General features: G+C 46.9%; 3 protein-coding genes across 4 annotated transcripts; 1 reads left to right on the plus strand and 2 right to left on the minus strand.

Annotated features, from left to right (window-relative positions):
- The first annotated feature begins 9 nt into the window (after positions 1–9).
- Positions 10–1,970, plus strand: Kdsr (3-ketodihydrosphingosine reductase). The gene is made up of 3 exons (XM_020956323.2): positions 10–361; positions 438–1,006; positions 1,071–1,970. Exons 1-3 carry the CDS (start codon positions 145–147, stop codon positions 1,293–1,295), a joined length of 1,011 nt encoding a protein of 336 aa, XP_020811982.2. The 5' UTR covers positions 10–144; the 3' UTR covers positions 1,296–1,970.
- On the minus strand, positions 1,734–3,755 carry LOC110186975 (protein RER1). 2 transcript variants are annotated; one of them, XM_020956325.2, is made up of 3 exons: positions 3,474–3,732; positions 3,170–3,403; positions 1,734–3,103 (listed from the first exon to the last, which is right to left on the minus strand). In XM_020956325.2, the coding sequence occupies exons 2-3, from the start codon at positions 3,236–3,238 to the stop codon at positions 2,555–2,557; spliced, it is 618 nt and encodes a 205-aa protein (XP_020811984.1). In that variant the 5' UTR covers positions 3,239–3,403; positions 3,474–3,732; the 3' UTR covers positions 1,734–2,554. The 2 variants fall into 2 exon arrangements, with proteins under 2 accessions (XP_020811984.1, XP_020811983.1); XM_020956324.2 differs by having other exon boundaries at positions 3,170–3,755.
- A 1,531-nt stretch (positions 3,756–5,286) lies between these two features.
- On the minus strand, positions 5,287–14,980 carry Nup358 (nucleoporin 358). The gene is made up of 6 exons (XM_020956166.2): positions 14,592–14,980; positions 10,745–13,763; positions 7,591–10,688; positions 6,815–7,532; positions 5,836–6,747; positions 5,287–5,775 (listed from the first exon to the last, which is right to left on the minus strand). The coding sequence occupies exons 1-6, from the start codon at positions 14,661–14,663 to the stop codon at positions 5,438–5,440; spliced, it is 8,157 nt and encodes a 2,718-aa protein (XP_020811825.2). The 5' UTR covers positions 14,664–14,980; the 3' UTR covers positions 5,287–5,437.
- Positions 14,981–15,199: the final 219 nt, after the last annotated feature.

A 15,199-nucleotide genomic window follows, 5' to 3' on the forward strand; every position in this document is an offset into this window, starting at 1 on the left:
GAATCGTTCAGTGCATGCAACTGGTGTTATAGTTTCTGTCTTCTCTGGTCACACTTTCGATGCACTTTCTAATCAACTTTTCGTATAGATAAACCCAATCAAAACAGATTATAGCTTTCCAGCTCTTTTAAACTCGTTTAACACATGGAACTCACCTGGGAGATAGTTCTATGCTTGGGCATCGCGGTGCTGGTTCACATTCTTGTCTTTCTGTTCGTCATGGCCAAGAAACCAAAGAGCATTGTGGGTCGTCATGTGGTGGTCACCGGCGGCTCCAAGGGAATCGGACTCTGCTTAGCAGTGGAGTGTGCCATGAAGGGTGCCAATGTGACGGTAATAGCGCGCGACGAAAAAATGTTGAGTGAGTAATGGGGGAGAGGGAGCCCCACCCAAAACATTGCCCTTATCTATGATTCACTATCCAAACCCTTGCGCAGGCGGAGCTGTGGCTCTTATGGAAGTGATACGCCAGAGACCTGACCAAAAGTTTCAATACAAGAGCCTGGACATTAGCGGCGACTACGAGCAGGTGTCCCGAGCTCTGGGCGAGATTGAGGACGCCTTCGGTCCCATTTACACCCTAATCAATTGTGCCGGGATGGCCATTTGCGGGGTTTTCGAGGAGGTATCCGTTCAGGATGTTCACAAGCTTATGAACATCAATTTTTTCGGCACATACAACTGCACCCGATATGTCCTGCCCAAGATGAAGAAGGCGGGGGAGGGTATCATTGTAATCACCGCTTCGCAGGCCGCTATGTTCGGCATCTATGGCTATGGTCCTTATTCGTGCACAAAATACGCCCTGCGAGCTATGGCAGAGACGATAGCAATGGAGTCTCGACAGCATGGAGTCAGTGTCACACTGGCCATGCCCTGCGACACAAATACGCCCGGTTTCGAGGAGGAGGAGAAGTCGAAGCCACGCGAAACCAAAATAATTTCGGGCGGCGGAGGACTCGTAGAGCCTGAGGTGATGGCCAAGGCAATACTTAGGGATGCATTGGTAGGTCAACTGTTTGCAAGAGATGTTTCTCAACTAATTTATGCTTTTCCTTTAATTTTTCCAGAAGGGCAACTTCACATCTACGCTGGGAGCTGAAAGCTGGCTAATAACAACCTTGGGCGGTGGTCTGCTACCTTGGGATGGCTTCTTTACCAATCTTCTACATGCCCTTGTCTTGGGACCCCTGAGATTATTTAGCTATGGCCTGCACAAGTACTTTAATAGCGTGATAAAAAAGTGCGCTCGAGAAGATCGCGCCAAGGCTAAATATGAGGTGGAAACAAAGTGAGGACTTTGACTCTCTCTGCCTTTTACACTAAGTACACTAAGTTGCATTTTCATTTGTCGTTCCACCAAAAATATCCCACTTGTTATTCAAAATATTCTGCATTTAAATGCTATTTTATATATTTAATGTATGTTTTTTGCAATTGTTGCCGGCAAGCTTAACGTTTGACCCATATATCTAATAGTATACATTCGGCACGCTTAAACTATTGGTTTCGTGCTTCATTTGAATAAATCAAAACAAATACCTACAACTATTTTGCTTTTAAAATATTCGAAGAATAGATAAAGGGTCAGAGGCACTTGAAGTTATTGCCTTATCACAGAATTCTACATTGCGTTCAATTAAAAAACGATTAGATAAATCGAAAAACCAAGCGAAAGCGAACACGTCAATCATCCCAACCAACCCTTTAAAGTATAGGTCAAACTTCAGCAATTAATTAGTTTTGGTTTCCTTGTGTCTTTCTTTATTCATAAGACGCACCCAGTGTACACTTCCTGCCTATAGAATTCATTTTATCATTTCGCCTTTTAACATTTTGTATAAGTTAACGCTAACAAAAAATTGTATAATTATGATGCAAAAAAATATATTTGTATATATATTTAGCATACGTTGTTATATAGCATCTAAGCATGATTGGTAATCAAAATATATTTGTTTCGAATGCAAGTAACTCTACTTTTTGGATAGAACGATCGTTAATTAAAATATGTTTACGTTTAGGATTAGTTTAGGATGAAGTATTAAATTAAAACTGATTTTGCCGAGTGTAATCGTTTCGGAGGAGGATTTACAATAGAAAGAAGTCGCATTCATTGCAAATAAATAGAAATTTAAACAAGCATTATTACGTTAGACAATAAACAAGGTATCTTTTTGCACAAAACGCCGTACGACAACTCAACAGTAAAAAAGGAAAATGCTACACAAACTTAGGCCGAAAAAGGAAATAATAATATACTGCGATTACAAGCCGACAAAATGATGGGGCCAGCTTGGTTCTGGTTGATGTTGTGCCCCTGCTTCTGCTTTTGATTCCCCTTCGGACTGTTCGGTAGCCTTCTCTAGTAGTCCTCAATTGCAATTATCTGCGGTGGTTTGATGGACGATCCTGCTGCTGGCGACCCAACATCCTTGGTCGCGGCGTTGTCGCTGTTTGTTGATGGTGGCGCAACAGCAGAGGTAGAGGCAATAGAAGAATCGCCCGTTCCCGCTGCCACTGGCCGTGGATCCGGCGTCTGTGCGGCTAATTGTCACTTCGCGTTGCCCGCCACAGAGCCAGGCCCGGCGCCCGCACCCGCCAGGTCATTGACACGCTGGTAGCGCGGCTTGTTGCGCGTGAAGGGCAAGTACTTGTACTTGATCATGTGCTTGATCTGTCGCTTCATCGTGATGCAGAACAGCGTGATGAAGTACATAACCAGGATGGGCCAAAATACTGGCACGTTAAAGAAGTCGAAGAACGTGCAAATCACACCAATGAGCGTGCTCTTCGTCACCGACAGCCAAAACTTGAACTCCGGCAGGCGCCGGATGAAGGGTCTGAACTCCTCGTTGCTGCGCGTGGGCAGGTTGGGTCCTTCATCCTCGTCGTCCTGGGAGTATGGATCGAACTCCGGATCGATCTTTGGCGTGAGAAACGCGATGAACAGGTTCAAATGGTAGATACCCAGCGCATAGCACACAATGTACCAGCCCTGGTAAATGAAAATGCGTAGAACGAAGAGCAGGAGCAAGAAGCCAGCGAATACCCAGCGCATCCGCGTGTGCGGTGTGCTCCGGTCCAAAGTGGATTGGTAGGTCTGCGAACCGAAGGACAAATGCTTAGCCGTGAAATCACTTTTTAATGTTTACAAGCTGAATCTTACCTGTGAGAGGCGCTGAAAGAACTTCTTGACGCCGCCTCCGCCGGCGGCGCTGCTGTCCTCGTTCATCATGGTCGCTCCGCGCTAGCCTCTCATCAATCTCCGGCCCTCGCCTCGTTTGTTGACTTTGACGTCGGCGCTGCTCCCGCTGCACACGTGTATCGATTCGATATAGGGCCTCGTCTGGAAGGCAGGGCGGGATAGGGAGAAGCGGCTAACAAAACACAAAACGGCAAACTAGCAACAATCGCTAATTATTCTCTAATTCATATTCGTCGCCTTCGTCTTCTCTTTCTTCTTCTTCTACCTCCTTGTTGTATGAGTTTAGCGACTGTCAGTGTGTTGAGATAACTTATTCGCAGCGCCTGCTTGCCGATGCTGGAGGACTTGTGACGAAACAGAGGCGAATCCGGGCGCAATAATATGCGGTAACTAATTTAATTACACTAGAGATTTGTCGGCAATTTATTGTTCTTTTTCACACAGACTTCACCACGTCATTATGTGTCAAATCAGAAACGCTCTCTCAATTTTGGCTTTTTTTCCGTCATATCTGGCTTTTTTCTGAGTCAGGTAGCGGCAAGAAATTGAAAACAGCGGGAAATCTGGATTTTATAATTTTAATTTGATCTGTATTCGTTTCAAAGACAGTAAATACATATTGTATTGAATATAAGGAAATATATACTAATTATAAAAAAAAATTAATATTAATTCATGCATTTTACATTTTTTTCATTAAGTTCCATCTAGCTTTTTCTTCACAAATTATTGGCAGCACTGCTCGCCGCTCTCAGTGTGCTCTCAAAGGCTGTCTGATTACAGTGCTGCCACCTAGTTTTTTTTTAAGTCAATCTAGAATTTATAATCTGCATTATTATACCTTTGATAATTACAATTTAGATCAGAAGTTGGCACCGCAATGAAATAGTAATTTCTATAAATCATTTATAATATTGATTAGCATCAACAGCTAAGTTAATCGAACCATTTCCGTAAAAAAAAACTTTAATTTGATTTTATATTTATTTCGGTATATTTTGGCTTTTTTTTAATGATAGTGAAGTATAAGCTAAAATAATTGAGCTTGTCTAAACACCAAATATATATATAAATAAATTCTTGTAAAAACCAATAAGTTAAAAAAATAAGTTATGCACTAATTCCGTAATACTTTTTCAGGGTACTATATTTTTAGTCAGAAACTTGCAAAACAGTGAAGGAGACATAAATCATATATATCCTTGATCAGGATCAACAAGCAAATCTTGCAGAGCAAAAATTTTTTCATAATTTTTTTTCAAACTTTTTTAACAGGTTTTTGCATTGTTGACATTTTGAAAAAATTTACAAAAATTTAAATATTTAAAAATAAATATTTAGGATTGCAGATTTATTAACCTATTCAAAACTAGCCCAGGACAGCTTTCCGAATCGAAATTACTAAATTTTTGGCTTATTTATGCATTTTTTAAGATGTGGATTAAAGAAAAATCGTCAAAATAAATAACGACCTGCGATGCGAATATTTATATCATTGCATGCTCAGAAGCTTACAACGTAGTTAGAAATTATATATTCTTGATCAGCAACAACAGCTGAATCGATCTAGCTAGTCCAATTAAAAATTAAATTTTTGAAAATTTTCCAGAATTTGAAAATTTAATAAACACCTAATCGGTAACATTGTGAAAATTTGAAAAAAAAAAAATTAATTTTTTAAATTTTAAAACCGAGTATGCAGATTTTTTAGCGCTATAAAAACTAGCACAAAACATGTTACCAAATGCATTTTTAGCATAGTTATGAATGATTTTCGATTCGGTCTTATGATTTTATTGAAAACTGTTTATACAAAGTTCGGCTTTCCTAAGTTAGCTTCTAATTAAAATTGTTAAAAATTAAAAAGCAAATATAATTATTGAAATTTTATACTCCATATTCTTATTTGTATAACTAACCCAGAAAAACTTTCCGAATAGATATTGGTGCAGTTTTGTCTTATGATCGATATTAAATTCGGCTGATGATTTAATTGCGGACTTTGGCTTTCCAAAGTTAGCTTCCTATCTTACTTTATTTTAAAACGTTCCTTCGCTACAACGAACTACTATTTGAAGTTTATTATTTCATAAGTTTTTATAAAGTTTTTATTGTTACATGGAAATTGTGTCATTATTTAACAGTTCCCACGATACTTTCTGTTGACAAGACTTAAAAACGCAATTGAAAACATGCTATATATTAGGTTTCTTTTTTACTCTACTCGTTCTAATCCTGTTTCTCTTGCTCTTCCCGAGAGTCCTCCAGTTCTCTGGCGCGTTCGGTGCATGCATTGGCCTTGGCAAGGAACAATGACGCAATCTCCTCCTTTGCGAAGCGACATGCCAAACTCTCAACTGCCCCATCAGTGCTTATCTTGCCCTCCGCGTCTGCCGCAAAGTTGTGTCCAGCCCATAGAAGGGTTTTTTTCTGACCGGACATGTAGGCAAATTGTATAGCCCCTGTGATCTTCATGTTGAGCAGCAACTTGTGGACCTGCTCCTGACGCAGCACCAAGCGGAAACTGTGCATCTCCGGATGTTCCAGTACTTTCAGTTCGCCGCAGCCTGTAAAGAATAAAGAAGGAGTGAATATCTAATGCACTCCTGCCAACCTTGTCTACTCACCTCTCTCCTTCCACGCCTTTGTTGCTCTGTCATAGCGAAAGAGCTTCACCCTCTCGCCAAACAACTTAGTCTCGTTCTCTTCTCCAGTGGTGACCACAATCTCATCCGGCAGCTCTATAATTGGGTTGTAGTGCGGATCATAGTTGTCATCATTGTTTGCGTCGCCATCATCGCCGTCGCCCTGATCCTCATTTTTGGCACTCTGTGGTGTCGACTGAAAGTTCTTGAATTCGTTCTGATGCGTCAGATTGTAGAAGCCACCACCGCTAGACTTGTTGAAGCCGACGGGAGTTCCCTGGCTTTTGGCCGATAGATCGGCAAAATCACTGCCCGCCTTTTTGGCAAAATCGGCAAAACTTTCGCCCGATTTGCTTCCAAAGTCGGCAAACGTGGTGCTGCCAGTATTTTTCGACACATCAGGGATCGCCGAACCAAAGGTCAAAGTTTCTTTCTTTTCTTCCTTGGCATCTCCAGTAACACCGAAGCCCTGGATGGTTGTACTCGCAGTGGGTGGCTTTTCCTCCTTTTCTTTCACCTGCTGGTTCAGGTCTGCAAAAGATGATACGGCTTCTTTTTGTCCAAAAATGGGCGCATTAGATCCACTTCCAAAAACAAAGCCCGAGGCAAGAGGATTGCTTCCGAAAACAGAGCCACCACCGCCAAAGATTGACTTGGGCACCTCGGGTGCTGTAATCGGTGCTGGCTGCTGTGGTGACTCAATCTTGGCGCCCCCAAAGATCGACGTTGGGGGCGTGGTCTCATTCTTTTGCTGCTGTCCACCACCAAAAATCGACTTGGCGGGATCCCATCCCGAACTCTGGTCGGTATTGGAGCTGCCAAAAATGGAGTCAAGGACATTGCCCTTCGGCTGGAGGTTGCCACCAAAGAGGGGTGCTCCGCTGGCTGGTTTTTCTGCGTAAAGATATAGAATTAATATAAACTTATTTCGGATAAAAGAAAATTTCAAAGTGCAACTCACCGACGTTGCCAAATAGAAAAGCTTGACTGTTTGGCGTTTTGGTTGACTCGGATACTGCTAAATTACCGAAAGCTGAGAATGACGAGTTGGTGGCGCCCAGTGAACTGGCCTTGAATATTGAGGTTGCCGAGGCAGTTGACTTGGGAAGCTGAAGGGCTGGTAGGAACATGGGCAAGGGCGGACTCACATCGTCTGTCAGACTTTTAACGGGCAAAGATGAGTCTGCGAACACGAATTTATCCGGAGAGCAGCCACGACAACCGGGGCAGCTGGTTGATTCTTGATCCTGATTCTGTTTATCCGCCTTGTTAATGGCCGTCGGAAACAAATTGCTTTCGTTATTTGTGATAGCTACGGCAGTTCCTTTTAGCGCATCCTTCACAACCCTGCTGAACTCCTCTACCACATCGTGGTTCTTGAAGCGTAGTGTAAACCTCTCCAGAACACTCTCCCCCTCGCTGAAATCGTGGGCGGCAAACAGCAAGGACTTCTCGTCCTTTGGTTTGTACACTACCCCCTCGTTAAGCACATGATTGAGGCAGATCTTGAACACTTGCTCCCGGCGCATGACCACACGCAGTTTTTTCGTCTGAATGTGGCGCAAGATCTTGACATCGCCCAGGCCACGTTCCTTCCATTCGCCTCCGGTAAGGCGATATAGCTTTGCGCGGTGCACATACAGCAACTCCTCGTTCTCCTCGCCCGTCTTCACATCGATCTGCAACTCGGGTCTGGTTAACAAAGGTGGATTTTGTTGATAATATAGATCATCTTACCTTATCCGGCAATGGAATCACTGGAGCAAAGTATGCATTGTTTTCCTCCTCCTCATGGTAACCATCGTTGTCCTCGCCATCGGGTGCCGCAGGACTCTTTGGCTGCTGCTGGGATGGTTTCGGCATCGAGAAACTGAATCCGCCACTGGACCCAAGTGAAGCTGCTGGCGCTACAACCGATGGAGCTTGAAAGTTGAAGGTGGAGGAACCAAATACATTGCTCTTGGTCGACTGATCCGCTGGTTTAGCTGCGAATCCAAAGTTGAACTGGGAAGAGGCAGGCAGTGTGAGCCCTGAACCAAGAGAGTTCTCCTTCTTTGGCACTGTGTCATCTTTAGGGGTCTCGCAGGCACTGCAGTACAGCGATTCTCCGGGATTGCTCACATAGCAAGCGGTGCAGGACCAGCTTCCCGCTTTGGGCTTGAAGGCATCCCCGAAACCGGGTGTGGTTGTGGTGGTGGTCTTTCCAAAGCCAACAACTGCCGGTTGCAACGAAGGGGTTGAAGCAGGAGCTGAAGCTGTGGCAGTCACAGGAGCAGCTGGTTTCTCCTTGACCGGCTCCTTGGACTGGGTAAGTGCCCCAAAGCTAAATCCACCAGAGACGGGAAGTGTAGCAGGTGCAAATCCGAATGAGAATTTCCCAGAGGAACCGCTTGTGGACAAATTCAATGCGTTACTTTGATCCAAGCCTGGTTGCTTCGGAGGCACTGTGTCATCCTTGGGCTCCTGGCATGCCAAGCAGTACGACTGCTCCTGCCCATTGCTAGTATAGCAGGCCTTGCAGCTCCAACTGCCCGCCTTGGGCTTGAACGCATCCCCAAAGCCCTGGATCGGCTTCTCCGGTTCCTTTTCAGCCTGCTTTTGTGGCTTCTCTTCTTTTTTTTCGTCGGTTCCCTTTCCCATGGCCTCTTGGGCTTTTTGCACCGCATCTAGGAAATTCTGGCAGATCTCCGGCGTTTTAAAACGCAGACACAGCAGATCGTTTGACAGCTCTTCGTCGGCGTAATCCATCGAAGCCCAGGTAACGGCCGACTTCTGGTTCAAGGCGAACGTGAACTTTGTCTCGGCCGTCAAACGCTGGTTGCAGCACAGCTTGAGCACCTTGTCGCGGCGCATCAGCAAACGCACTTGGTCGGGATTGTTGCGATCCCGCAGCACCTTCATATCGCCCAAGCCGCGTTCCTTCCACTCATTCGGCCCCTTCACGAAGCGGAGCAACTTGGCCCTGTGCTCGAAGAGCACCTCCTCGTTCTCCTCTCCTGTGACCACTTCCACCAATTCCGGCAGGTCAATCACTGGCGTAAACTCGGCCGTAGGCTCATATTCCTCTTCGGCATCAGAAGTGTTTGCCTTTTCGGGCGTTTGATTTTGAAGGGTGTTGTCCTTGATCAGGGCCGTGGTGAAGAGAGTACTGTTAGTGCCGCTGCCCAATGTGGATGCGTTGGTAAAGGATAAGTTTCCGAAAGGAGAGGCCTTATTTTCAGTGCCCAATCCTGAAAAGCTGAAGTTGGCAAATGGTGAAGGAGCCGCAGGTGTAGTAGCTGGAGGCGCAGCTCCCGCTGTAGCCGACGGGACACCCCCAAACAGTGACTTGGCCAGGGATGGTTCCGTTGCCTGTTTGGATTTCGCCTGCTCTGCGGGCTTGTTAAAGACCGGATTGGCTGCTGCCGGTGTGCTGGTCACAAAGTTTTTGGCCAGACTAAATGAAGCCGGGGCTGGAGCTGGAGCTGAAGGGAATGCAGCTGGTTCCTTGTTGCCCTTGGCTGGCTCCTCAGCGAATTTCACCTTGGTCTCAACGTTCGCATTGACAAAGGCCACCCGGAACTCCTCTGCGATTTCCGGTGTCTTGAATCGCACCAGGAATTTCTCTAGCGTTAACTGCTCATCCGCAAAGTCATTGGCTGCCCACAAGAACGATTTCTTGTCCTTGTCCTGGCTGGGAGTGGACAGAGTCATGTCCGCGGTGATTGTGTGATTTGCACAAATCTTATGGGTTTGATCGCGACGCATGAGGACTCGTGAAACGCCAGTGGTTTTGTCGCGCAGGATCTTGATCAGCCCAGTGCCACGTTCCTTCCACTCCTTGTCCACATACCGAAAGAGCTTGGCCCGATAGCCAAACTTGACCTCTTCGTTCTCCTCGCCAGTGCGTACCTCCACTTCGTCGGGCAGTGGAATTATAGCCTTAAAGTCGGGCCGCGGATCATAGTCTTCGGTCAGGGATGAGTTGCCCTCTGCTCCAACACTCTTGTTAAGATCACTGGCTCCGCTCTTGTTAAGCTCCGTAGCTGCCGCCTGTTCAAGCTCTTGCTCCTTCTGCTTTTCTGCTGCTGCCCTAGCGACTTGCGTCTTGAAGGAGAAGGGACTTTCGGAAGCGGTATTGCCCAAATTAAAGTTGAATACTCCCGAGGCAGGAAGAGTAGGCTGCAGAGGCTGCGACTGTACCGGCGGCTGTTGCTGGGGTTCAGCCGTTGGTTGTACCAGGCTGGGCTTGATATGCTGTGCCGGAATTGTCACACTTAGAGTGGGCTGGATACCACTGGCTCCCGTTGGCTTGGGCAGCGGATCGGAGCTGGTGATGACTACATTAGCTGGCGGCTCCTTTTCCACAGGTTGATTGTTCAATGCCCGGTTAAACAGTGCCGGAACGCTTGCCGGAGGTGGAACTGAAGCTGGCGGCGCCACTTGGGGTGCTTTAATAGGCGCAGGAACAGTAGCTGGAACTGCTGAAACCAAATTGACTGGTGCTGGACCAGGAGCAGGAGCCGGCACAGCAGCAGTAGGCGTTGGAGCTGCTGCTGCTGCTTGAGGTATGGTCAAGGGTTTAGACTGAATTGTTGATACCCCAAACGTTGGTGCTGGCGAATTGAAGAAACCGGCGCCCACCCCAGGAGTGGGAAGTGCCGGCGGCTTAGCCTCAGCCAGGTTAAGAGGAGCTGGAGCCTGCTGTGCTTGCTGAGGTGGCGGCGGGATCAGACTTCCAGTTGGCGGCTGGACAAAGTTACCCCTGGGGTCCATAAATGGTGATACTACCGGTGGAGCTCCTGCTGTTGGCGGCGGGAAGATGCTGGGGAGTCCAAAGTTCGGATTACGTGGACCTACAAGAAAAAAGAGTTAGTAGCAAATCAATAGAAATTCAAGGCGTGGAACTTACCAAACAAATTTGTGGGTGGAATCGCTCCGGGCGGAGCTGGTGGAGTGCGCAGGAATTGTGCCTGGGCCTGTGCCTGAGCTGCATAATAGTTATACATCTGGTTTTGGTTAAACATCGGACTTCCGTATGGGGCTGGCAGGAAGCGATCCTGGGCAGATGGCGTATGACTCTGGACACCATTGTAGAAGGCCGGATTGGGTCCACCGTACTGTGGTGGGACGACCTGGTGAACTGCAGCCTGGTGCTGCTGTTGCTGTTCCACCAGCGCATCCTCGATAATAAAGAGATCATCCAATCCCAAGGCAGCCGCGGGGTCCACGTCCCGTATTGGCGTCTCCCGATTGTTGGTAATCTTCATTTTCTTAATCATATCCTCCAGGCCATTGAATCGCTCGGTAAGCGTAGATATGTCCTGACGCATGGCTGCCATATTATCTGTAACCAGGCAGATCGACTTGCTGATCTGCTTGAGGGTTTGCTCTATCTCCTCGCTGGGCTGAGCTACAACCACGGCAGAAGACACGGGAGAAGCTACACTGACCTCCAGCTGATGACGACGCGATCTGTTGGCGGACAAGGAAGCAGCCGCATAAAAGTCATCCTCGGCGTCTTCGTATGTAGAGGAGTTGTTGTGGAGATCTGGGGTACCGAAGCTATCCTCGCAAGCACTCGGTACAAGCGCGCCACGGTTTTGTTGCTGGCAGCGCCGCAATTCCCGATTGACAACAGCGCTCAGCGGATGCCTAAGATCATTTCGGAGCAGTTGCTGCGTCTGCTGCAGGCACTCTTGCCTCCGCTCCAAATAGCGAGTCCGTGAAGCACGATTTGCTTTACCGGAATCCTCCAGGAGACGGTAGGCCTCAGCCTGCAGATAGGTGGCCATGGGCAGGTCTAGTCCTCGCACTTCTTCTACAAACTGGTCATAGTGTCCCGCCTTGAACATCTTTCCGCTGAAATAAGACACAGCATCCTCGGCAAGCGATTGTAACTTGTTCCAGGCAACCGTTGCGCTGGGCGATCCGTACTTAAAGATGCGCACGTAAGGCTCAAAATCTTGTTGCTGCTGATGCCGACGGAGCATGCTAAATCCCTGGCGGTAAAGAACATCGATTCGCGGCTCCAGGGAGGCCCGATCGGCGCGCGATTGCAAGATCTTGCCTAACTGAAAGATGATGATGGCATCTGCCTTTGGTCCATTCACACCGCGCACGGCTTCCAGGCCGAGCTGCAGCTGGGCCCGTTGCTCGGCCTTGTTGCCATCTGCGGACATCTGCTGATTCCTGTGCAGGCGCAGCACGATTTCCCACCAGCTGCTCTGCTCCGGTGTCGTCAATTGACTCAAGAGATTGGAATATGGCATCATATAAGGACGGGAAGCTGCATTGCGGTTTCCAATGTGAGAGCTTTCGTAGAGGTTGCGCACTAGGTCCAATTTACGCTGCGTCTGGATAACAGTGGCATACAGGAAGAGATCGACATCTAACTGGGAGATGGAGTCGTGACCGCAGTAGCTCAGATTCTGCTTCACATCGCGCCGAAACTCCTCGTAGAATAGCACCCGCGGCGCTTCGCCTAGACTGTCGATATCGGTGCCCAGCGCGAGGTAAACATGTTGTGCCAAGGATAGGGGCTGGAGGAGAAGCGCTTGCTGCTCGTAGGTCTCGATCTCGGCCAGATCGGGCCACTCAAAAATGGGCGTCTGCAGTCGGGGATTGCGGATCAGATGGGACGACTGCTCCTTCAGCTTGTGCTCGGCGTTGGTAAAGAGAATTGGGAACAAGTTGCTACGCCAATTCTTGTCCATGCATTGTTGCCGGGCGCAGCTCAAAAGTTCTTCCGAGTCACTAAACAATCCAGACAGGGGCTGTGTGGTTTGGTTGTTGTTCTCCTGATTTTCCTGATCCGTTTGAGAGCGCTCCACGCAACCGAGGAGAACACGTCCAAGCTGGGCGCAACGGAAGGAGCCTTCCTGACGCCAGAGCTGCAGCAACTGCTTCTGCTCAGCATCGCAGTGCTTCATCCAGGGATGGACGTGCTGCTCTTGGAGGGGATGCACCTGATATCCAAGAAGCAACAGCGGAAGCAAGTTGCGCAGCACGCTCGCCCACTTGTTCTTGTTGGCCAGCAGCTCACGCTTGAAGATCAGCGCAACTGTATGGAGCAGCAGCTGTCCAGCATAATGCTCCACGCAGGACAGATGCAGCTCTCGCTGGGGAGCATCAGTGGATCGATCCACTATTGTGCCGAACTTGTGCAGATACTGATCAAAACGAAACAACATACTGCTGCTCTCTCCAAGTGTTCCTCCAGACTCTAGGCTCAGTTGCGTCAGGCGATCACAGGTGTGGAGGGCCAGTTGCCAGAAACGCCAGTCTTTATCATTTTTCTTGTCCTCCTTCTTTGAGAGCATCACCCATACGATTCCGTACCATTCACTGGACTGACTGGTGCAGCCGTTGGCCTCCAGTTCTACTTTGTAAGCGTACTTAAAGGCCTGGTCCAGCTGGTTCTTCTCCACGTAGCTGCGCATAAGCCGCACACGGACATTCACGTCCTGGGGACGCGCCTGCAACTCCTTGTGCATAAGCATTTCAAATGCATCCTCGTTCTCCTTGCCCGCGGTGCCATCTTCAACGCCGCCGTTGCCGTTGCTCTCTGTGAGATTCACTCGCATGCGCAGGGAAACGACCGCTTCGTTGTCGCTCAAGTTCTCGGAGGTGGCGATTTCCAGCCAGTATTTGGCACACTCCTTGTTGTATATGCTCTTTTCATCGACCAGCATCTGGCAGACTTCTTTGATCAAATCTGGCTGCCGGGGATTTAGCTGGATGCAGCGCTGGAAATGCTGCAAGGCCCTTTGCAGATCTGGGGTCTTCAGGAACTTGTAGCTGTGGGCTATCAGTTTATGGGCCACAGCCTCATCCTTGGCTCGGAGATAGGAGTTAAGGTATTCAATAGCCTTGGGATACTCTTGTATCTTATAGTATAGACGTGCCACTGCCAGACCCTTCATATCGCGCTACGGATAGAAATACAATTGGTGGATAAGTCAAAGTAGGTAGGTATCTTAATTAATAATAACAAAACTTGTGCTGTGTGCGTGAAATATAGAGCCGAAGATGGTCGAAAAAAACTATTAAAAGTAAAACCCAAAACAATAAGTTTATTTCATTTATGTGACAAATCAGAAAGTATATTCTTAAATTGTCAAATTGACTTAATTTTCACATGAAATAAAAGTATCCTTCTGGAATAATGTCAAATGCTGGGAAGGAGAATAAAAAGTTATGTATGTGGGAAACTCAAAAACAGCGAAATTTACTTTATATACTTAAGAATTTAATAAATTAAAATCATAATAAAATATTCACCAACTAATGATTTGATCAATCTATCAATACATACATACCAATATAAGAGAAAAGATAAAAAAAAATTCAAATATGTCAACAGTTAATTAATAACAATCAAACTTAGTCGTTGCTCACAGGCAGTGGTTACTGTCGTTGTAAAACAAGGAATACATTCAAATAAGCCGTCTACTAACCACCTACTTAACCTCACTTTTATATTTTGATTTTCCAAGAGAACAACACAAAACCTTGAGACATTTGTAGAGGATGTCTGTGTGCATTATTTTCTGGCACAAATCAACATGCATGGACTTGAGAAAAGCGCGCAATTTTATTTTCCGAGTACACACACGCCACTCAAATGACGCCGATTCGAACACGCACACAAGCGCACAGACGGGCGCCTGCACGCACACCATGGCGCGCTGTCGTCAATGGCGGCGCCGTCTATTTCGCAACTGCATTTTTGGAAATTCCGATGCACAAGCACTTACCTGGTTCCCAGGCGGCAGATTACCCAGAATCTTGTGGACATGCTCGTCCACCTGCTTGCGCGTGGTGAACATGTTACTTCTGTCTTTTATACACTTTCAGTTTTCACAATTAGGTTTCTCCTGTCAAAATGTGCTTGCTCCGTCTTTACTCGTCATCCGATCGACTCCGATTTCTCGTACCGTAAGCGACCAGGATCCGGGACGCAATTAATTCTTGATTGGCGCGCACAATTGCAGCACGTTGCAAGGCTACTCGGTACAAATCAAATAGTATGTTTGCTTAAAGGCCGCTTCCAAAATTCGCGCACCAACAAAAATCAGCAATACCGGGAACCGAGAATTATTAATGAGACCAGAGTTCCTACTCCGCCAGTGGGCCCGCGTTATTTAAAAGTAAAATACTTAAAAATAACCTGTTCAGTTACAAAGAAACGGTTCATAACTTGGCTAAACAAAAGCGTGGGAACTTAGCTAAACAAAAAATCAGGAGGTATACCACGTTCGGCAAATATGGCAAACGTAGCTCCTATTCCCAACCCAAAATTGAGGTATTAGAGCATTTATTAACTAATTGCATGTCCGAGATGGAGGATAGTGTACTATTATAA

The sequence above is a fragment of the Drosophila serrata genome, unplaced genomic scaffold (genome assembly GCF_035046125.1).
Source record: "Drosophila serrata isolate PLE 108 unplaced genomic scaffold, ASM3504612v1 contig_382, whole genome shotgun sequence".
NCBI lineage: Eukaryota > Metazoa > Arthropoda > Insecta > Diptera > Drosophilidae > Drosophila > Drosophila serrata.